The sequence below is a fragment of the Mastomys coucha genome, unplaced genomic scaffold, assembly GCF_008632895.1.
Source record: "Mastomys coucha isolate ucsf_1 unplaced genomic scaffold, UCSF_Mcou_1 pScaffold12, whole genome shotgun sequence".
NCBI lineage: Eukaryota > Metazoa > Chordata > Mammalia > Rodentia > Muridae > Mastomys > Mastomys coucha.
In genome coordinates, this window is record NW_022196894.1 from 46,675,639 (window position 1) to 46,700,218 (window position 24,580).

Genomic DNA, 24,580 nt, shown 5'->3' on the forward strand with positions numbered 1-24,580 from the left:
CTGTGTAGCCTTGGCTGTCCTGGAACTCACTCTGTAGACCAGGCTGGTCTTCAACTCAGAAATCCGCCTGCCTCTGCCTCCCAAGTGCTAGAATTAAAGGCGTGCACCACCACTGCCTGGCAAAATCTGGCCATTTTGCAGAGAAAAATAATTTTAAAATATTAAACATTTTTAAAAAAAGGCAAATAAAAAGCCAACTCTCATTTCTTATTCTCTCCCTTTCCTGTCTGCCCATGGGAATAAGAAGTATTTTTAAATCACCATATGAATGCTGAACCTCACTCTGATAGCCAAATTAGTGAATTATTTGTAACCTACCTGATACAACATATATTTTATTCTTTAGCTTTAATGATTTAGTTACAAGGTAGATTTTTATTCTTTCACTAAATTTATAATTTTCTGAATTGAACTCTGTCAAAACCAGGTAAAGGATCAGATTAATGATATAAGAATATCTGACATAATGGATGTTTATGAGATGAAACTTTCCACATTAGCCGTAAGTACATGCTTGTTTTAACTGTATAATGATGCATGCATTTCAAACATGTTTTTCTAAACAATGGACGTTAACTGTGTATTTTCTTCTAGTCTAAAGAGAGCAGGTTACAAGATCTCCTGGAAGCAAAAGCCCTGGCTCTTGCTCAGGCTGACAGACTAATTGCTCAGTATCGCTGTCAAAGAACTCAAGCAGAGACAGAGGTCTGTACAGTATATCAATAAAGCATGTCTGATTTGTAGAAAACCTGATTAGTGAAACGAAAACCATGCACAGTACTAGTTATAAGTGTGTTGCTAATGCATTTATCTGAGGTGGTGAGATAGAGCAATAGATGAAGGTCTTTGTCACCAATCCTGATAAGCTGAATTCAATCCCCAGGACACATATGGTAGAAAGAGAAAACTGTTTTCTACAAGCTAGTCTCTGACCTCTATATATGATAGTATGCATATACCCAGACATAAACATACTCACACACAAAAAATTAATTCAGTTTTTAAAAGTAACTTTGAATGCTATCATGATGTTATAGGTGGAAAATTCTTCACTATGGAAATGTTTTATATACAAGTTTAACTTTTGTCTGATTATATATATGAGGAATATCAAATATAAGTTTTGTGTTTAGATTTGAGTTTCATGTACATTATATATGTGCAAATACCTGACTCGGATTTGGAAGAATTAAGAATATAAAATGGATATAGTTTTCTATAGCCAGTAGATGCTGACTTAGATATTTGTATCTCTTTTAAATTGTATAATTTATCAATTATGTGTGCTCATATTACACACATGCATTGTTTAATATAGTCTGAGAGTAGTGTTAGACAGTTTTGTTGTGCCAACATCACATAGTATACTTAAGCTAAGATGGCTTTATTATAAGTAGGCAAAATAATGCAGTGGAACTACCACCACCATGTGATACATTTTATCCAAGCATTGCAATATGATGTGTGTATATGTGATAGTGAAAAAGTTCATGTTTCGTTTTCTCTTGAGGCACGAACACTTGCGAGTATGTTACGAGAAGTTGAGAGAAAAAACGAAGAGCTTAGTGTGTTGCTGAAGTCACAACAGCTCGAGTCAGAAAGAGCCCAAAATGATATTGAGCATCTCTTTCAATACAATAAGAAGTTGGAGTCTGTGGCTGAAGAACATGAAATACTGACAAAGTCCTACATGGAACTTGTTCAAAGGTAAATAGAGGTTTCTGTGTAAAGTTAGAACCTAAGTGAATATGCCACATTTCCTCAACCTTAAGTGATTTTGAAAGCATTTCTTAAACTAATGTGACACCATTAAGTAAGTAGTTCTTAAGAGATCTAAGGCTGTGTAAACGTGAGCTGAGTGAGGACAGAAACAACAGACATGAAGTAATAATATTTTACAAGTTCCAGCAAATGAACTTTATTCCTCAAACTCATTGGCAAAATTGGAAAAAGTAGGAACCTCTTTCTTTATTTACTTCTTTAATTTATTTATAAAATCACAGATTATTTGGGATGTAAGCTTCTCAAGAACAAGTTTCTTTTTTTCAGTCCCTGACTGGTCACTATGGCCTAGAACAAATAGTGCTTGGTTCAGAGACACTGCTGTGCTCCATTACCAAATGAGGACCAGCAAGATGGGTCAGGTAGTAACCAAGCCTGGCAACCCAAGCTGGATCCCCAGCACGTTCGTGATAAAAGGGGAGACTGGATGTGCTCATACATCACACACTCACACCATGGTACAGACATAATCTGGTGTACACACAAATCCATGCATAAAGAAATGATTGAGTCAACTTAGTTGTCACAATATTAAAACTGACAGTGGTCATTTTAGAAAATTTTAGTTCAATACTGGGAATTTCATGTCATTTTACCTAATACCACAGAAATGTGTGTTACCACTTAATTTGCCTTTTATTGTCATTGAATCATGCAGTGAGCTTTTTATGTAAACTGTGTGCGTAGTTCAAGAGTGTAAGCATAAGCATGTATAATATTGATAGGTACTTCCAGATGTCTATACTGCTTTTCCTCCATTGTCTTCTTAGAAACGAAGCTACTGAAAAGAAGAATACTGACTTACAGACTACATGTGAATCCCTGAGTAAACACATTGAGACAATGAAAAAGTTGAACGAGTCACTCAAGCAACAAAATGAAAAGTGAAACCTTTAGTTCTATATTCTAATTGTTTGTTATTTTGGAAGGACAGTGATTCTCTCTATATATAGAATATTGCTTTTTTATTGATAGCTAATAGAACTTTTCTTTCAGATTAGAATATAACTTTGTCCTATTTATAGGTAATTACAGTTTTTATGATTTGTACTTTATAGTTTTGGAGGAAAAATAGCACAAGTAATTTGATTCAATAATTTTTCTTTTATAACTTCAGAACTATTGCTCAGTTGATAGAGAAAGAAGAACAGAAAAAAGAAGTCCAGAGCCAGTTAGCAGACAGAGAATGTAAACTATCAGGTAAGCTGCTTTGTTTGAAACAGGGAACATGTTTTCAGCATATTTTGATTTTGAAGAAAATCAGAGCATGGTTTATTTTAGTTAATTACTAATATTTACTTTCCTACTTTATTTTAAGGGTTTTTTTATTCTTATTCTATGTGTGTATATGGGTAGTGGGACTATGTACTTGTTGGAGGTGGCAATGGAAGAGGTGTTGGATAAATTTTCTGCAAAAGCAGTGTCTACTCTTAGCTGCTGTACCATCTCTTAAGCCCCAACTTCTCATAGTTTCCCTTCTCTTTGAATTTTTACAAAAACATTTTCATTTATGTGATCAAGTAGCAAATGATGGTCTTTTAGTAGGGTTACAAGAAATGATGGCCCTTTTTAAAAAATGTTTAAACTGACAGCAGGTGGCAGTACTGTTTCTAGTCTCTAAATGCTGTTCTCTGTGAAATGACTTACACAGCCATTACTGTTTTCTTCCTTAGTATATAGAGACTGAGCCATGATTTTTGCTCTCAAATTTCCAGTAGCCATTAAACTCTGTGTGTTTCCCTCCTCCCTACCCCAATGCTTGTTTAGAACAGAGAAAGACATAAAGACTTGCTATTTTAAATAGAATACTAGTCAAAGGAAAGAATTTGGGGGTACTGTATTTATTTATTCTTTATACTTATTGGGTGGGGGTAGGGGCTGCCCCTGTGGAGGTGAGAGAATAACTCAGGAGAGTCAGACCTCTTCTTCCACTGCATAGGCTCTAGGGCTTCGTTCAGGTGATGGTGAGCACTTTTGCCTTCTCAGCCATCTCTCTCCCTTGAGGTAGTTCTTTTAGTTAGTAAATTTTATATATATAAAAAAGTTTCCAACAAGACATTTGATTTTCCTCATTTTTTTTTATACTAGCTACTTAACTTTTTTATAAGTATGGTTAACTGTTTGTTTTTAGATTTGCATAAAAGAGCAAAATCCCAAGAAGAAAAAATTAATGTTTTACAAAAGGAAAAGGAAGATAAGCAGGAAACCATTGGTGTCCTTAGAAAAGAATTAAGCAGAACAGAACAGATAAGAAAAGAGCTGAGTATTAAGGTAAGACTCCTCAGTTTTCCTTGGCAGGAAAATGAAAAAATAGTTTTTGAAAAGGTGAACATAGGTGGATTAATTTCTGTTTTTTTAAAATAATTTAAAGTCATTGAAGATTTATTAAATGTGTACTTAACAGCTTTTTAGTGTATAGAGACTATAGAAAGGGTACATAGGTCTTCATGTGACATGTTGGTGGCTTTATATAGATAACTATATTTAGACAACTTGTTTTATATTGTTTAGAGCCTTTTATTAGTAAAGAACTCCTAATTTTTCTTAATTATCTTCTCTTTAACATATATAATTATCAAGATATTAGCACTTGTAAGTCACCAAAGAGAAAATAGAATCTGAACTTATATATGACCCAAATAATAGATATTTACATTGAAAATTTTAATCTATTGCTTGTATAGTATTATGACTGTATAACTTGAGATATAGCTATGAATTGTGCTTTCCTAGCCCATTTACTGCATTGAAGGTAAGACTAACCCAACTTCACAATTGAACTACTATAAAGCAAGTGTAGCACAAGGAACTTTAAACCTGAGAGAATGACAATTTGGAGATATTCTGCATTAACGTAGTTATTTTTAAAGTACTACATAGTATGTAATATTTTTTGCAAAAAAATAAGTTGTACTGCTATATTGGCTGTGGTATGTTTGTGTGTGTGCATGAGAGAGAGAGAGAGAGAGAGAGAGAGAGAGAGAGAGAGAGAGAGAGAAGGAAAGAGAGAGAGAGAGGGAAAAACAGGTCTCATTTTGTAGCCCTGACTGGCCTGAACTTTGCTATGTAGACCACTCTTGCCTTGAATGTACAGAAATCCATCTGCCTCCTGAGTGTTTGCTGTTATTATTAACTTAAAGGATTATTTAAAAGTTTCAATTCCTATTATTTTGTCTTAGATTCACCATATAATTTAATTAAAATGTATATAATCTGTTCTAAAATGACACAAATAAAAATTAAAGGACACTTAAATTATCTCAGATGAAAAACCTTTCTGACCTATTTATTTTTATTTCTTGTCATTCTTTCCTTGTGTCTTAGGCTTCCTCCTTAGAAATGCACAAGGCTCAATTAGAAGGTCGTTTGGAAGAGAAAGAGTCTTTGGTGAAACTTCAGCAAGAGGAGTTGAACAAACATTCTCACATGATAGCAATGATCCACAGTTTAAGTGGTGGAAAAATAAGCCCAGAAACTGTGAACCTTAGTATATAAACATTCTGACTTTGGGGAATTTGTACATGGATATACTTTTCTTGTATTTATATATTGGAGGTGGCAGTAAATGGAGGAAATTGTGACTTCAAAACAATTATTTTTTTTCTATCTATTAACAGTAAAAGTTGTAAGTTTTATTTATTCTTTGGAATAGAATTTCTTTTTAGATTTTGTTTTTTTTAATGTTTACTCTTATGTCTTATATATTCTCACTTATGATTATAGTTGTGGATTACTTAATATCAACCATGAATGAATGTACATAAATGTGCTTGTAAGTACTTTATTCTGTGAACATGCTAGACTAGACACACAGACGGTTAGGAATACACGGTCACTAGGCTCTATCGTCTTTTGGACTATGGTAATAAAAATATGATCTATCATTGACCAAAATATTATCACCATCACCAAGTGATATATTTGCTAAGTAACTTTCTTGATACAGCAGTCTTGAAAGATTAATTAAGATCAACTAGTTAAAAAATGTTCTGATACTAAAGAAATTTCTCTCTAAAGTTAACAGAAAATAGATTGAAAGAACTTTATTACTGCATTTAAGATGAAATAATATATAGCCTAAACTCTAAATTTAGAAACAGTGCTCTAGCTATCAGAAATAATGTTTAAAAATAGGAAAGTATCCATTATGTTAAATGATTTCATAGTCTCCTAAAATTAAAAATGTGCATAATTATTTGCAATTTTCTTTTGTTTGGCTTTTGTTGTTGCTTTTTTTTTTTTTTAAGATCTTATAGAGTAACCTAAGGTGGCCTTTAATTCTCTCTGGCTTTCTGTTTTTATTTTTTGCTATTGTTTTTTAATTTTGTTTAATTTATAAAATACAGTTTCTCTCTGATCTTGAACTCACTATGGAGCTCCTGTGTGTCTTAACTCATAGTGATCTCCTTCCTGCCTTGGCCTCCTAAGCACTAGGATTGCTAGTGTGATCTACTATATCACTATATATTATATTACAAAATAGAATTATTTCTTAAAATGTTGTATGTTGAAAGCCCATCATCGCTGTCAAGAGTAACTGGATTTCTATTCTAGCTAATCAGAAATGTTATTTCTTGTAGTACAATACACATTTAATGTATAAGTAGTTTTCAATTGAGACATTGGATTTTAAGCAGAAGTTATGTATCCTTGTTCTGGTATTTCATTCATTCAAGTGAATTTTTTAGTACTTTTCATTTAAATGAAGCATAGGTGTGGTGTGTTTAGAAAACATTTTAGATCAGTACTTTGATTTCCTTATTATGCCATTACTCTACATTCATCACCATATATGATTTAAGTGAGCTTAGCTTTGCTTCTGTCTTTTTTTTTTAAAGAATTTTTATATTTTATGTATATGAGTGCACTATAGCTGTCTTCAGACATACTCTGGTGTGAGGGCATTAGTTGCTGGGAATTGAATTCAGGACTTCTAGAAGACCAGTCAGTGCTCTTAACTGCCGAGTCATCCCTCCAGCCCTTGCTTTTGTCTTTCAGTCATAGAGAATATAAACTTGTGTTTAGAAATTAATCATATTTGCATTTTAGTAATTGCATTAAGAATTATAGCTGGGAAGTGGTGGCACACACCTTTAATCCCAGAACTCAGGATTCCACAGTTAGAATAAAAAGTTAAAGGGAAGTTAGTGAATGAACCATAAGTTCTAGGGACAATAAAATAAAACTATACAATATCTCTAGGCACTGTGTGTGTGTGTGTGTGTACATATGTGTACATATACATACATATATATGTATATACATGCATACATATAACCCCAGGTTACCCCATAGAATTATGTGTGTGCTACCTAATACCTATTAGTTATACATTCTGTTGAACTCTTAAAATGTGATATATGGAGCTGAAAAGTTGGATATTTAGCTTGTTTTAATAGATACTGGGTATCTATTATCTATGGACATTGTGATATGAGATGATCTACAATATTTTGGGCTGCATTCATAGATATCCTGGGTTGAATGCTACCCATGGGACCCAGGTTAGACTTGCTTAATGGTTCATTTTGTTTCCTATAGTTTCAGTTACAATAATAAAATTTTATCTGAAAAATAGAAGTAATAATGCAAAGTTTTAAATAGCACGAGTCTGAGTTGATAAAATTTTCTGTCTTCCCACTCTATTGTGGATTATGTATCATCTCTTTACCATCATGTCTCTACTACATATTCTACTTGTAATATGGCTACATACTATTCAACCCAGTTATCAGATTATGTTCTCGGGTACTAAAGTGCTGTATTTAACTAACCCTTATTTTATAATACTTAATAATGGCTCTAAAACATATAAAAGTAGTCAGCTTAGATTATTATACCACACATAAAGGAAGTAGGATAAGTACAATACTATTTTAAGATGAATACTATAATTAAATGACTCTCTACATGACCTTTTTATAATTACTGTTTTTTTTATTGTTGATTGTTATTTCCTCTTAGTACCTTATTTATAAATTAAGCTTTTATACCTAGATACAGTGCTGTGTGCCTACGACTCTCACACCTTGAAAGCGGAGAGAGACAGGTGGATTACAAGTTTAAGGTCAATCCAGCTACACAGTTAGGTTTTATTTTACATAAGGATGAAATGTTGGAGGTTGGTAGAATAGGAGTTAGCTAAATTTTATAATATGTGTTTTGTTTCTGGTTCTGTGTACCTCACATTTTAAAACCAAAATATATGTGTGTGTGTATGTGTGTGTGTGTACATGCACACATAAATACACATACACACTTTTCTATAAAGTTTTTAATCAGGTTCATACTATTTTACCATAGTTGAGGATTTAGACTATGTATACCATGACCCAAAGAAAATAACAAAACAAGAAATAAATTACAAATTTTACACAAATTTGCATAATTTTTGTGAGATATTTTCTAAAATACACAACTATTCTATTTCCTTTTACTATTTATACTTAACAACTTGAACAAATACTTCTGTAGTAGTTTGCATAAAAATGGCCCCATAGGCTCAGGAGGTCACTACTGGGAGGTGTGACCTTGGTGTAGGTGTGGAATTGTTGAAGTATGTCACTGTGGGCAGCCTTTGAGGTCTCAGATGCTCAAGCCATGCCAATGGTTCCGAGTTTCTTCCTGCTGCTTGCAAATCCTGATGTAGAACTCCAGCACCTTGTCTGCTTGCATGCTGCCATCCTTTCTACCATAATAATGGAATAAACCTCTGAATCTGTGAGAGAGCCCCAATTAAATATTTTTCTATATTAGTTGCTATAGTCATGGTGTCTCTTCACAGCATTAGAAACCCTAACTAACCAGTCGGGAGGCACAGGCCTCAGAAGTGGCTGGGAAGATGGGACAGGATCCTTTCTACCTCCATCTACACCTAGGAGGGACAGCAGATCCACAGCCCTCTCTGCACCTTTTCCACAAGTGGAGAGGCTGTCTCCAGGGTGTGCTCTGACCCCAGGACTCAGGAGGGATGGCTGATCCACAGCCCTCTACATGGGTCTTACCAGGGGAGAGCTGATCTCCCAGAAGTGCTGACACAGAATTACAGGCCTACAGGAGGAACAAGCTCCAGCCAGAGACAGCAAGAACATCTAACACCAGAGATCAACTGATGGCGAAAGGCAAACACAAGAATCTTACCAACAGAAACCAAGACTACTTGGCTTCATCAGAACCTAGTACTCCCACCACAGCAAGCTCTGGATATCCCAAAACACTAGAAAAGCAAGATTTGGATCTAAAATCATCTCACGATGATGATACAAGAATTTAAGAAGGACATAAATAACTTTTAAAGAAATACAGGAGAAAACAGGTAAACAGGTTCAAGCACATAAAGAGAAAACACAGGAAAGCACAACCAAAGAGGTAAAGAGATTGAACAAAACCATCTAGGACCTAAAAACGGAGGTAGAAACAGATAATAAATCACAAAGAGACAACTCTAGAGATACAAATCCTAGGAAAGAAGTCAGGAACCATAGATGCAAGCATCACCAACAGAATACAAGAGATAGAAGAGAGAATCTAAGGTGCAGAAGATACCAAAGAAAACATTGACACAACAGTCAAAGAAAACACAAAATGCAAAATCCTACCCCAAAACATCCAGAAAATCCAGGACACAGTGAGAAGACCAAACCTAAGGCTAATGGGTATAGAAGAGAGTGAAGACCTCCAACTTAAAGGGCCAGTAAATATCTTCAACAAAATATAGAAGAAAACTTCCCTAACCTAAAGAAAGAGATGCCCATGAACATACAAGAAGCCTATAGAACTCCAAATAGACTGGACCAGAAAAGAAATTCCTCCTGCCACATAATAGTCAAAACACCAAATGCACAAAACAAAAAATATTAAAGACAGTAAGGGAAAAAGGTCAAGTAACATATAAAAGCAGACCTATCAGAATTATACCAGATTTCTCCCCAGAGACTATGAAAGTCAGAAGATTCTGGGTTGATGTCATACAGATCCTAAAAACACTAATGCCAGCCCAGGCTAATATACCCAGCAAAACTCTCAATTATCATAGATGGAGAAACCAAAGTATTTGTTCCATGACAAAACCAAATTTACACAGTATCTTTCCACAAATCCAGCCCTTCAAAGGGTAATAAATGGAAAACTCCAACATAAGGAGGGAAACTACATCTTAGAAAAAGCAAGAAAGTAATCTTCCAACAAAACTTTAAGAAGATGGCCACATGAACAGAATTCCAACTCTAACAACAAAAATAACAGGAAGCAACAACTACTCTTTCTAATATCTATTAATATCATTGTACTCAACTCCCCAATAAAAAGACATAGACTATCAGGCTGGGTATGTAAACAGGACCCAACATTTTGTTGCATACAGGAAACCCACCTGAGTGACAAAGACAGACACTACCTCAGAATAAAATTCCAAGCCAAGGTCCCAAGAAAAAAGCTGAAGTAGCCATTCCAATATTGAATGAAATCAACTTTCACCTTAAAGTGATCAAAAAAGATAAGGAGGAACACTTCATGCTCATCAAAGGTATGATCTACCAAGACAAACTCTCAATTCTGAACCTCTGCACCAAACACAAGGGCATCTACATTCATAAAAGAAACTTTACTTAAGCTCAAAGGACACATTGCACTGCACACAATAATACTGGAAGATTTCAGCAAGCCACTCTCTGCAATGGACAGAACATGGAAACAGAAACTAAACAAAGACACAGTGAGACTAACAGAAGTTATTAAACAGATGGGTTTAACAATCTATAGGACTTTTTATCCTAAAAAAAAAAAGGATATACCTTCTCAGCACCTCATGGTACCTTCTCCAAAATTGACCATATAATTGGTCACAAATCAGGCCTCAACAGATACAAGAAGATTGAAATAATTCCTCGCATCCTATCAAATCACCATGGACTAAGGCTGCTCCTCAATAACAACATAAACAATAGAAAGCCCACATACACATGGAAACTTAACAACACTCTACTCAATGATAACTTGGACATAGAAGAAATAAAGAAATTAAAAACTTTATAGAGTTTAATGAAAATGAAGCCACAACATACCCAAACTTATGGGACACAATGAAAGCAGTCCTAAGTGGAAAACTCATAGCTTTAAGTGCCTACAAAAAGAAACTGGAAAGAGCATACACCAGCAATTTGACAGCACATATGAAAGCTCTAGAACAAAAAGAAGCAAATTCATCCAAGTTGAGTCAAAGGCAAGAAATAATCAAACTCAGGGCTAAAATGAACCAAATAGTAACAAAAAGAACTATGCAAAGAATCAACCAAACCAGGAGCTGGTTCTTTGAGAAAGTAAACAAAATAGATAAACCATTAGCCAGACTAACTAGAGGGCACAAAGATAGTATCCTAATTAACAAGATAAGAAATGATAAAGGAGACATAATAACAGACACCGAGGAAATCCAGAAAATCATGAGATCCTACTACAAAAGCCTATACTCAACAAAACTGGAAAACCTGGATGAAATGGACAATTTTCTAGACAGATACAAGGTACCAAAGTTAAATCAAGATCAGATCAAGGATCTAAACAGTCATTAATAGTCTCCCAACCAAAAACAGCCCTGGACCAGATGGGTTTAGTGCAAAGTTTTATCAGACCTTCAAAGAAGACCTAATCCCAATACTCCTCAAACTATTCCACAAAACAAAAACAGAAGGTACTCTACCTAATTCATTCTATAAAGCCACAATTACTCTTATATCTAAACCACAGAAAGACCTAACAAAGAAAGAAGGCTTCAGACCAATTTCCCTTATGAATATTGATGAAAAATTCTCAATAAAATTCTTGCAAACCGAATCTAAGAACACATCAAAATGATCATCCATCATAATCAAGTAGACTTTATCCCAAGCATGCACGGATAGTTCAATATATGGAAATCCATCAACGTAATTCACTATATAAACAAACTCAGAAAAAAAAAACATATGATCATCTCATTAGATGCTGAGAAAGCATTTGACAAAATCCAACATCCCTTCATGATAAAAGTCTTGGAAAGATCAGGAATTAATCAGGAATTAATTAATTACTTAAGCTTAAAAGCAATATATAGAAAGCCAGTAGCCAACATCAAACTAAATGGAGAGAAACTTGAAGCAATCCCACTAAAATAAGGAACTAGAAAAGGCTGCCCACTCTCTCCCTACCTATTCAATATTGTACTTGAAGTCCTAGCCAGAACAATTAGACAACAAAAGGAAGTCAAAGGAATATGAATTGGAAAGGAAGAAGTCAAATTATCACTATTTGCTGATGATATGATAGTATACTTAAGTGACCCCAAAAATTCCACCAGAGAGCTCCTAAACCTGATAAACAACCTCAGTGAAGTAGCTGGATATAAAATTAACACAAGCAAATCAGTGGCTTTCCTTTACACAAAGGATAAACAGGTGGAGAAAGAAATTAGGAAACAACACCCTTCACAATAGTCACAAATAATATAAAAATTCTTTGGTTTGACTTTAAGCAAGTAAAAGATCTGTTTGACAAGAACATCAAGACTCTGAAGAAGGAAACTGAAGATCTCAGAAGATGGAATGATCTCCCATGCTCATGGATTGGCAAGATTAATATAGTAAAAATGGTCATCTTGAGGAAAGCAATCTACAGATTCAATGCAATCCCCATTAAAATTCCAACTCAATTCTTCACAAACTTAGAAAGAGCAATTTGCAAATTCATCTGGAATAACAAAAAAACCAGGATAGCCAAAACTATTCTCAACAATAAAGGAATCTCTGGTAGAATCACCACCCTGGACCTTAAGCTGTACTACAAACCAATTGTGATAAAAACTGCATTGATCTACAGGCAGTTAGATCAATGGAACAGAACTGAAGACCTAGAATTGAACCCAAATACCTATGGTCACTTGATCTTTGACAAAGGAGCTAAAACCATACAGTGGAAAAAAGGCAGCATTTTCAACAAATGATGGTGGCTGAAGTGGCGGTTAGCATGTAGAAGAAATCAAATCGATCCATTCCTTTCTCCTTGTACAAAGTTCAAGTCCAAGTGGATCAGGGACCTCCACATCAAACCCGATACACTGAAACTAATAGAAAAGAAAGTGGGGAAGAGCCTTGAGCACATAGGCACAGGGGAAAAATTCCTGAATAGAACGCCAATAGCTCTAAGATCAAGAATTGACAAATGGGACCTCATAAAGTTAGAAAACTTCTGTAAGGCAAAAGACACTGTCTATAGGACAAAACAGCAACCAACAAATTGGGAAAAGATCTTTACCAATCCTATATCTGATAGAGGGCTAATATCCAATGTATACAAAGAACTCAAGAAGTTAGACTCCAGAGAACCAAATAACCCTATTACAAATGGGGTACAGAGCTAAACAAAGAATTCTCAACTAATGAATACCGAATGGCTGAGAAACACCTAAAGAAATGTTCAACATCCTAAGTCATCAGGGAAATGCAAATCAAAACAACCCTGAGATTCCACCTCACACCAGTCAGAATAGCTAGGATAAAACACTCAGGTGACAGCAGATGCTGGAGAGGTTGTGGAGAAAGAGGAACACTCCATTGCTGGTGGGACTGCAAGCTGGTACAACCACTCTGGAAATCAGTTTGGCAGTTCCTCCAGAAATTGGACATAGTTCTACCAGAGGGCCAAGCTATACTTCTCCTGGGCATATGCCCAGAAGATGCTCCAACATGAAACAAGGACACATGCTTCACCATGTTCATAGCAGCCTTATTTATAATAGCCAGAAACTGGAAACAACCCAGATGTCCCTCAACAGAGGAATGGATGCAGAAATTTTAGTATATGGAGTACTTCTCAGTTATTAAAAACAATGAACTCATGAAATTCTTAGGGAAATGAATGGATCTCTGACCAATTATATGGTCAGTTTTGGAGAAGGTACCATGAGGTGCAGAGAAGAAGGTATATCCTTTTTTTTAGGATAAAAAACAAAAAAGTTTCTATAGATATCTGTTAAACCCATTTGTTTCATAACTTCTGTTAGTCTCACTGTGTCTGTGTTTAGTTTCTGTTTCCATGATCTGTCCATTGCAGAGAGTGGGGTGTTGAAATCTCCCACTATTATTGTGCGGTGCAATGTGTGCTTTGAGCTTAAGTAAAGTTTCTTTTATGTATGTAGATGCCCTTGCATTTGGACCATAGAGGTTCAGAATTGAGAGTTCCTCTTGGTAGATCGTACCTTTGATGAATATGAAGTGTTCCTCATATTTTCTTGATCACTTTAGGGTAAAAGTCGATTTTATTTGATATTAGAATGGCTACTCCAGTTTTTTTCTTGGGACCATTGACTTGGAGAATTGTTTTCTAGTCTTCTAGTCTGAGGTAGTGTCTGTCACTCAGGTGGGTTTACTGTATGCAACAAAACGTTGGGTCGTGTTTACGTACCCAATCTGATAGTCTATGTCTTTTGATTGGGGAATTGAGTCCATTGATATTAATAGATACTAAGGAAAAGTAATTGTTGCTTCCTGTTATTTTTGTTGTTAGAGTTGGAATTCCGTTCATGTGGCTATCTTCTTTCAGTTTTGTTGGAAGATTACACTTTTGCGTTTTCAAAGATGTAGTTCCCCTCCTTGTGTTGAAGTTTTCCATTTATTACCCTTTGAAGGGCTGGATTTGTGGAAAGATACCGTGTAAATTTGGTTTTGTCACGGAATACTTTGGTGTCTCCATCTACAGTGATTGAGAATTTTGCTGGGTATAGTAGTCTGGGCTGGCATTTGTGTTCTCTTAGGGTCTGTATGACATCTGCTCAGTATCTTCTAGCTTTCATAGTCTCTGGTGAGAAGTTGGTGCAATTCTGATAGGCCTGCCTTTATATGTTACTTGACCTTTTTCCCTTACTGTTTTTAATATTCTTTCTTTGTTTTGTGCATTTGATGTTCTGAATATTATGTGGCAGGAGGAATTTCTTTTCTGGTCCAGTCTATTTGGAGTTCTATAGGCTTCTTGTATGTTCATGGGCATCTCTTTCTTTAGGTTATGGAAGTTTTCTTCTATAATTTTGTTGAAGATATTTACTGGCCCTTTAAGTTGGAGGTCTTCACTCTCTTCTATACCCATTATCTTTAAGTTTGGTCTTCTCATTGTGTCCTGGATTTCCTGGGTGTTTTGGGTTAGGAACTTTTTGCATTTTGCATTTTCTTTGACTGTTGTGTCAATGTTTTCTATGGCATCTTCTGCCCCTGAGATTCTCTCTTCTATCTCTTGTATTCTGTTGGTAATCCTTGAATCTATGTTTCCTGACTTCTTTCCTAAGATTTCTCACTCCAGAGTTGTCTCTCTTTGAGATTTCTTAATTGTTTCTACTTCCATTTTTATGTCCTGGATGTTTTTGCTCAATTCCTTCACCTGTTTGTTTGTGTTTTCCTGTAATTCATTAAGGGATTTTACTTGGGATTTCCTGTAATTCTTTATGGGATTTTTTTGTTTTGTTTTGTTTTCTCTTTAAGAGCTTGTAACCAGTATTCTCCTGTATTTCTTTAAGGGAGTTATCCATGTCCTTTTAAAATTCCTCTAGCTCCATTGTGAAATATGATTTTAGATCCAAATCTTGCTTTTCCAGTGTTTTGGGATATTCAGGATTTGCTGTGGTGGGAGTACTAGGTTCTGATGAAGCCAAGTAGTCTTGGTTTCTGTCGGTAAGATTCTTGTATTTGCCTTTCACCCTCTGTTGATCTCTGGTGTTAGATGTTCTTGCTATCTCTGACTAGAGCTTGTTCCTCCTGTGGGTCTATAAGCTGGTGTCAGTACTTCTGGAAAATCAGCTCTCCTCTGGTAATTCCCGGGCACAGATGATTGTGGATCAGTTGTCCATCCTGAGTCCAAGGGTCAGAGCACACCCAGGATCTGCCCTTGCTGGAAAGGTGCAGAGAGGGCTGTGGGTCTGTTGTCCCTCCTAGGTGTGGTCTGAGGTAGAAAGGATCCTGACCAGGTTGCCCTGCCACTTGTGAGGACTGTGTCTCCCGGCTAGTCCCACCTTAGAAAGTTACCAGAGAGAAAATGGCAGATCTCACCAGAGTCCCTGGGTTAAAATACTCCCTGAAGGCAGGCTCTCTGCTTGCAGGGAAGGGGCAGAGAGGGTTGCGGATCCACCGCCTTCACTCCTAGGAGTAGATGGGGGTTGAGAGGATCCTGTCTCCTGAGCCTTCTAGCTGGTCCCGCTTTAGAAAGTCACCGGAGAGAAAATGGCCATAATGATACCTTTTTAGCTTTCATTGAATTTAAATTCAAAATAATTTTTTTTTTAAAGTGTGGACAATATAACTGGGTATTTTAGTTATGTAATTTCCAAATAACCCAGTCTTTACAGGGTCTTGCTATTTCAAAAGAAAATAGATAATCCTATAATACGTTTAAAAGGTCTTCTAATGTGAATCTGATAAGAAAGTGACATTTTCATAGTTAATAGAGAAGATTGGATCAGTTTCATTGTGTTATTAAAAACTAATCTTCCAGTAACACCATCGTATTTGGCAGTGTGTTACTAGTCAATATGAGTTTATTCTGTGGTACTTTCTAGAGTGATATTTCAAGAGGTATGTTTCATTTTAATCTCAACAAGCCAAAAGGTTTAATGTATTAGATAGTGTATCTAGCCTTATCCTTTGCTCTGACTTCAAATAGGACAGCTTATGACTAAGCCCTAGGAAAGAACAACACTGTTCCTCTTCAACTAGACCCACAAAGCCTGTATAATTTGTGAAATTCCCATAGAAATGGTTCAAAAAAATAGTGTGTCCAAGCTTCTTGTGTTGGAAAAAGATTGTTAAAGCTTATTTTGTATTTTATAAAAAGTATACCCATTATTTAAATACAAAGTAATGCATGCTTAAAATGTTATGAATATTCTTTAGTTATAGGTATTTATTTTGAATTAGAATGTCCACTGAAATTTAGTCACAGTGGTATTCATTACCAATATTGTTATGGTAATTGATTGATCCATGTTAAATATAGTCACCTAGGCTTTTGCAATATATGTAGGTACATAAAATTGTTATGGCATATGTAAAAAATAATTCAAGCTTTTTGAAAATTATATATATTTATGTATTTATATAACAGACATACATTTATATAAGTACATAATAAACAGTGGTAGGTTCTTATTAAAGAAATGACTGATTTTGTCTATGTTCTAAATATTTGTAATACTTTAAATCTTCAAAACTATAATATAAATATAAAACATATTTTGTAGTCATCTATATTTGACAGTTATGAAATGAAAATATTGACTGGGTCTGAAAAACACAGAATATATTTTATATCCTGGCATATCCAATACTCAGGCAAGACTTCACTCTTCTTGTAAAACTAAGAAGGTATATCCATCTCATTATTCAAATTTTCCTTCATCTTTAATAAATGGTAGTTATATGTGTACTAAATATTTCTTTCAAAATAAATTTCTTTATGAATTATCACTGCTAAATGTTTTATTTGTACACTTGTTTTTAAAATCTTCACTCCCTTATGAGAGTGAGATTGGAATGGGACAACATTTCTTCAAGGTTCAAACAGTCCCAAAACATTAACTGAATTATAGCAAAGGCTTTGCTGAAACATATCACTCAATGCCAGACACAAAGGCTTTACTATACATTTCACTTAAACCCGACATAAAGTCTTTAGTCTGCATGTCACTTCATGAATGGATAAAGAAAATGTGGCACATTTACACAATGGAGTATTACTCAGCCATGAAAAAATATTGAAACCTATTAGTAAATAGTTGAAGCTAGAAAGGAATCATTATGAGTGAAGTATCCCAGGCATAAAAGACAAATATGGTATGTGTTTCCTTATGTGAGGATATTGGCTATTAAGCCAATGATAAACAAGCTGCAATCTGTAGAATCAGTAGTAAGGCTAGAGTAAAGGATTAGATAGGTCTTAGGGAAGAGAAATAGAATAGACAATTATGCATGTATTGGGGCTGGGGACTGGAACTGGAGGATCAAGTGGGGAGAGGTAAGACAGAGGGTATGAAGAAAAAAATGTAGACAGAGCTAAAAGTAAGAGCCATTTGAGGGGTGGTATGGAAACCTAATACAGAAGAAGCTTCCTAAAATAAATACATTTGTGATGGCAATCTAAATAAAATCTCCAAATAATGAAGAAGACTGGCTCAAATAAAGCTTCCAATATCACAACTGAGTTATATGTAGTTGAGTTGCAAGTCAAAGGCATCCCATGGGACCACCCAAACAGCCCAGATTGTTTCCAGGATGTTGCTCTTCACAAACTGAGGGCAAGCTCCCATTGCTAAAGACAACACCTACACAACTCACTGAATATGAAGTCAAACTGGTGCCTACATCCTTATGTGCTATCATCTTTGGTACAGGAAGATACTCTGCATGCTATCAAAAGGCAACAAAGAGCTTAGCCACAAACCCTTGGTAAAGCTAGGGACAGCATAAATACATATTGCTAAGTGAAAAAGTATGTAAAGGAGGTGCAGTGTGGGAATCCAATTCTATGACATTCTGGAGAAGTCAAATCTATAGCAAATTGGTGGGCTGTGAGGTGGTGGAAAGGGGATAGTCAAACTGTCCTGCACAGTAATATATTGTTTATACCTGACATCTTCTTTGCAAAGTGTACCTTAAGAAATAATTAGATGTTATTTAACAACTGAAAATTGTGAGAAATATTTCAAGTAATTTTATGTAATTGTAGAGGGTGAACATACAATGTTTGACATAGGTCATTTACTTAACATGGCCTTGATATAATCAGGGGACATAAAAGAAGCTTTGTAAAACTACTGGCACAACAAAGAGTGAAATACCCACTAAAATCCCCACAGTATAGTAGGTATATGCTATGCTTTCCTGTAACCAGCCATTCAGTAGATTTGTTTGCATAGGCATCACCACAATCAATATGTTAACACAAAGCTATGGGGACTCTGATCTCACTAAGCACTAGAAAATTTTACTTACTATGGAACCCCATGATATATGAGGCCTGTTATTAACAAGATTGTGATATGGAGTATCTACATTGTGTAGCATGAATAGTGGTAATATATCAATATTGGTTACCAATTATAACAGGTCACACTCAGAGGGAAGAACAGTAGCTAATATACAACTTTATCTGCTCAATTCTATGAAGTTAAAATTTACATTGTTTTCTGTTTTATAGTGTGGATTTGGGGTAAGAAAGTGTCTGTGTATACTTATTGGCAACAAATGCAGCACTATTTCAAGGGTTGTTGATAATGGAAGAAGCTAGGTTTGTGTTGGGAGGAGAGATCTAGAGAATCTTTATACCTCTCTCCCAACTTTTCTGCAGCCCTAAAACTGCTCTAAAACTTTTAAGATCTTAAAAAAATAATTACCAGGTGTTCAAAGAACCAGAAAAATACATCATAAATCAACAAACCTAAAGGGATTTAGAAATGACAAAGATGACAGAAAAAAAAAACCAAAACACATATTAGTTACAACTATATTCTATGTATTGAAGTGAAATTATATGACAGAGCCTGAGATTACTGTTATCATTCATGAAATGTTGACTAAGACCAAAAATCATAGAATTCATTAAAATTTAGCTGGGCAGTTATTGCTATAGGTTACTGGAAACAGTTGAAGGGATTTTTTTTTACCATAATTTAACATGAAAATACTTTATTTTTAGAAAGGTTGAAAGATAATGAGATACAAGATAAAACTGAAGAAGTGACCAAGAGCAATTACAGGGATGAGTTAATTAAGGCAGCAAAGAAAGGAGAATTTTTTTTAACTCAAAGGTCGGTTGTGAGAACATGGAGAGATTTTTTTTAATTGGTGGTTTATTATTAACAGTACCCATTAGTAACAAGTTCATACTAAGAATTAAACCTTGGCACTGAGGAAGCTAATTATTCTAATAGCGCAATAGTATAGTAGAAACTAGAACGAGGGGGAACTATCAGAGTTGGTAGGGGAGCTTCATTATCACAAGAAACTCAGAAACCACCAAAAGGAATAGAGCACATGGAAGGAGTCCTTGGACTTTTTCCATGAAAGATGAAATGCCTAATGATATAAAACACTTGTCTACCATCCGCAGAGCCTAGGGTTTTGCCACTACCACAGCAGAGGAGGGATAGAAGAGCTAGAGATCAAAATTAAATGTTTTCTCCATTGAGTCTAATCAAGAAAGTATCATGTGACATATTTGGTATTTTTTCTTTATTAGATGTTTTCTTTATTTACAATATCTCCTTTCCCACATTCCCCTCCAAAAATAAAAAAAAAAAACAAACAAACAAAAAAAAAAAAACAAAAAACTAAAACAATCCCCTGTTCCCTCCCCCCCCCCATCACCATCCCACCCCCTCGTACTTACTGGCCCTGGCATTCCCCTACACCGGGCATAGAACCTTCACAGGGCCAAGGTCCTCACCTTCCATTGATGACTGACTTGGCCATCCTCTGCTATACACATGCTGCTAGAGCCATGAATCCCTCCATGTGTACTCTTTGGTTGGAGTTTTAGTCCCTGGGAGCTCTGAGGGTACTAGTTAGTTCATATTGTTGTTCATCCTAAGGGGCTGTAAACCCTTCAGTCTTTTCTCTAGCTCCTTCATTGGGGACCCAGTCCAATGGATATATACTCAGTCCAATGGATGGCTGTGAGCCTCTACTTCTGTATTAGTCGGGTACTGTCAGAGCCTCTCAGGAGACAGGTATATCAGGCTCCTGTCATCCAGCACTTGTTAGTATTTTTTTAATTGACTAGCTTCTGTGTACCTATGTATTTGGGAAAGCATTCTGATTGCGCTTGTGAGGTCTTATAAAGTATATTCTCCAACTACACTTGTGTTTGGGGAGCTGGAGTGTTATCAATAATGATTGCCAGTTTAACCTAAGAAATGTGCTGTGTGTGTGACTAAGGAAGTTTCTCAACTGGGTTAATTAAGATGGGAAGATAAACCCTAAGTTTGGGCAGTACCATTGCATGGGATGTGGTCTCAGTCTGAATAAGTAGGAGACAGACAGACAAGTACTGACATCCATCTACACTCTGTTTCCTGAGTGTAAACATGATGTTCCCAGCCATCTGCCACTCCTGTAACCATGCTTTCTCTGTGCCATGATGGGATATATGACCTCAAACTGTAAGCCAAAGTAAAACCCTTTCTTCTTCCTTAAATTACTTCTTGTCAGGTGTTGGCAACAGCAATAAAAAAGTAAATAGTACAAAATTTTGTGGTGGTTGTTGGTGGTGGTGGTGGTTTCTTTGGTGGTGATGGTGGTGTTCTTGGTTTTGTTTTGTTTTGTCTGTTTTTACCTGATTTTAGTGTCTTACATAGCTCTGGTGAGCCTGGAGCTTGCATTTCTATTTCGGCCTTCTAAGTGGGATTATAGGTGTGTGCCAATACCATTATTTTAAGTTTTAAGTAAGATTTTTTCATGCCATTTTGATTGTTTAACTTTAAAATAATAATGATTTGTATATAAACAAAAATTGAGCACATTTTAATTCATGTATACATTGTGTATGTTTACTTCTGGGTACTCATGTCTCTCAACATTATTTATGATAAAAGCACTCAAAATCCTTCCTTCTGGCTTTCTTGAAATATACAATACTTTGTCATTGTCTATAATAACCCTACTATTAAGTAGTTACCCCAGTTTCCTTCCCATTGCTGTGGTAGAACAGTCTGACCAAAATCAACCTGGAACAGGAAAGTGTTTATTTCAGCTTTTACCTCTAGGTCATAATCTATCATCGACCTAAGCTAGGGCAGGAACTCAAGACTGAAGCTTGAAAAGAAAATATAGAGGAATGCTGTTTATTGGCTTTTTTTGTGGCTGGGCACTCCCATATCAATCAAAAGTCAAGACTCATGGCCACCAGCAAAAGTGATCTGGGCAATGCCTCAATTTACTTATTCTGGGAGCCATGGCCTGGTGGAAAATTACTAGCTTACACATACAGCCCTGAGAGAACATGTGTAGTCTAACAGTAAGAATATTTGTGGGTGTGGAGAACACCATGACCATTGGTTCCAGGAACTGAAGATTGCCACCTGGCCTTCAGAATGCCCCCCAGGGCTCTTCCCCCTCCCTTGAAGCTTCCTTTTGTTTTATATTGCCATCCCTGAAGTAAAGTTTTTCAGAGCTTGATCAGACAACTGTCTTGCTCTCATTCTTTGTGTCTCTTGTCCCCCTTAGTCTCTCTCCTCTGCACTAGGTCCCTGCTGAATGCCCCACAGGATGGGAGAGACATTCCCTCTTTCCATGTGATTCTATATTGCAACACTGAATACTTCCCTGTACAGATGTGCGCTAGAACTTCTAGCTCACACCAGTAACTTGCAACACATTGGCCAACTTTTTCTTATTCCATTCTCTCTCCTACTCTTCTCAGTCTCTGATAACTCCCATCCATACAAATGTCATGATGCAGTACCTGTCTTTCTGTGCCTAGATAATTTATATAACCAAATTATCTTTGGTTCTTTCCATATATTTGTATATAATATGTAAAAAAATACCCGATTAATAATTTATTATATGTGCACTTTATTCAGTTAATATTCCTTTTTTTAGCTTTGCTATGATGGAAAATGCTACAGTCAATATTGGGCTGGACATCTCAGCCTACTGATTGTATTTCCATACGATGAATCATGTATGGTAGCTCAACTTTTAAGTGTTTGAGAAAATGTCCTTACTGTGTTCCATTCTAGTTTTGTCCTCTCACATTCCCATTCACAGTGCACTTGAATTTCCTTTGTACCATATATTCACTAGCATGTATGTCTTTAGCCTCTTAAATAACAGACTTTCTTAGTAGGAAAGTGATATCTCATTGTGATTTTGATTTCTCTTTATGGATAGTGATGATCAGCATTTTTTCATGTATCCACCACCCACTTGCAGATCTTATTTTGGAATATCTATTTAGGTCTAGAGCACATGCTATTTTTTTTTCTTTTGAGTTTTGGCAGTCTCCTGCAGATCCTTGTTAAACAAATAGTTTCAAAATATTTTCTCCTATTCTGTATGTTGTCTCTAGAGTCTGTGGATTGTTTTCTTTTTCTGCAGAAGCTTTTTGATACAGTATCTCACTTGTCTGAATTTGCTTTTATTCCTTGTGATTCTGATGTCTTGTCAAAAATTCCTTACTAATTTTGGTGGAACATTTCACTTATGTTTCCTTTTACTTGTTTTGTACTTTATGTAGCTAAAAATTGTTTGGTTAGTTGGTTGGGTTTTTTTTCAACTATTGAGGAATATATGTCTACTTATCATTTTTTTTTCTGCATGTGAATATCCAAGTTCCCTATCACTTATTGAAAAGACTATCTATTCTAAAATGTAAGAAGACAGAGTAAGGAGTATTTTTACTGAAAGAGCTGAGTACTTTGCAAAGCCACAAACATGCAAGAATTAGGGCTCTATATGGAAAAATAGTATGTATATATTTTACAGAAATTTCCTTTGAACTGCAACATCCCCTCCAGGACCACAATACCCTAAGTTTTTGAAAGTTCTGAAAGGAGGCTCCTTAGGACTTAGGAAGAAAACAGCTTACAAATCTCAAGACATCCCTAATACTTAACACTCACAAGATCCCTCACTCTTCAAGATTTTGTACACAGTGGGGACTGCTATTGAAAGAGACTCTCCAACTCCTTGACCTGCCTGCAAGTTGTGCAGAGAGTTCTAGATTTCTGGATTACATGAGTCATCACCCATCCTGGGGTAAGGTTTTCTTGTTTGCTTGTTTGTATTAAGGGGCAAACTATTCCATTGTGTATATGTACCACATCTTCATTATCTTTTCATTTATTTTAGAAATTTAGTTTGTTTTGATTTCTTGGCTATTGTGAATTCCTAAACAAAGAACTTTAGGCAATAATGACTTCTGGAAGAAGGAGAGTAGACCTTTCCCGTGGCTGAGCCCTTTTTTCAGTTGTCCAATGCAGAGGGGTCATCCTTGAAACAACAAAAATAAACTCAGCAGGTTGAGTGGTTTGTGTGTGTGTGTGCACCTGTATACACATGCATGTCTTCATGTGTGTATACACATTCATATATATGTAAGTACCAATATATACAACATAAATGTATTTACATACATTTATACTTCCTTTACAATAGTAAAAAAAAATCCTTTACAATAGTAAAGGAAATTTCCTTTACAATAGTAAAGGAAGAGAGGCTAGCAACTCAAGTGTGGGGGGCATGGGAGTGAGTAAAGGGATGGTAGTTGGGAGAGACTGGAGGGAAGAAAGGAAGGGGGAAGTATGTAATTATAATATCAAATAAAAGCCTTTTTTAAAAAAGGAAGTGAAAGGACATTACTGTCACTGAACAAATCTTGAAAGCACATGTTGAGAGATGTCTCAATAGCTATGAGTGTCCATTGCTCTTCCAGAGACCCAAGCTTCTGGTCCTTAGCATCTGAGTTGGACAGCTAACAACTGCCTTTAACTCCTGCTCCATGGGATCCACCACCTTTTTCTGCCCTCTGAGGATACAGACATGAGCACACACTTACACAAACACTGTCTTAGTTACCTTTGCAATGCCATCAAGAGACACATTAACCAAAGCAACTTATAAAAGAAAGCACTTAATTGGAATTTTGCTTAGAGCTTCAGAACATTGGTCCATGACCATTGTGACACGGAGCAAGGCAACAAGAATGGTGCTTAAGCAGTAGCTGAGAGCTTGCATCTCATCCAAAAGTTGGAGAGAGGGAGAGGGAGAGGGAGAGGGAGAGGGAG

The 24,580-nt window shown here is 35.8% G+C and overlaps 1 protein-coding gene across 2 annotated transcripts in view; it reads left to right on the top strand.

Annotated features, from left to right (window-relative positions):
* Window positions 1-8,161, top strand: part of Cip2a (cellular inhibitor of PP2A) — a 29,994-nt gene extending 21,833 nt beyond the window's left edge. Inside the window, exons 15-21 of one of the 2 annotated variants that reach the window (XM_031364031.1) lie at window positions 428-502; window positions 595-705; window positions 1,511-1,707; window positions 2,553-2,666; window positions 2,900-2,982; window positions 3,914-4,053; window positions 5,107-8,161. In XM_031364031.1, coding sequence (XP_031219891.1) covers window positions 428-502; window positions 595-705; window positions 1,511-1,707; window positions 2,553-2,666; window positions 2,900-2,982; window positions 3,914-4,053; window positions 5,107-5,277 — 891 coding nt within the window. In that variant the 3' untranslated portion in view covers window positions 5,278-8,161. The remainder of the gene's footprint in view (window positions 1-427; window positions 503-594; window positions 706-1,510; window positions 1,708-2,552; window positions 2,667-2,899; window positions 2,983-3,913; window positions 4,054-5,106) is intronic. The other variant, XM_031364032.1, reaches the window with a different exon arrangement.
* The last annotated feature ends 16,419 nt before the right edge of the window (window positions 8,162-24,580 follow it).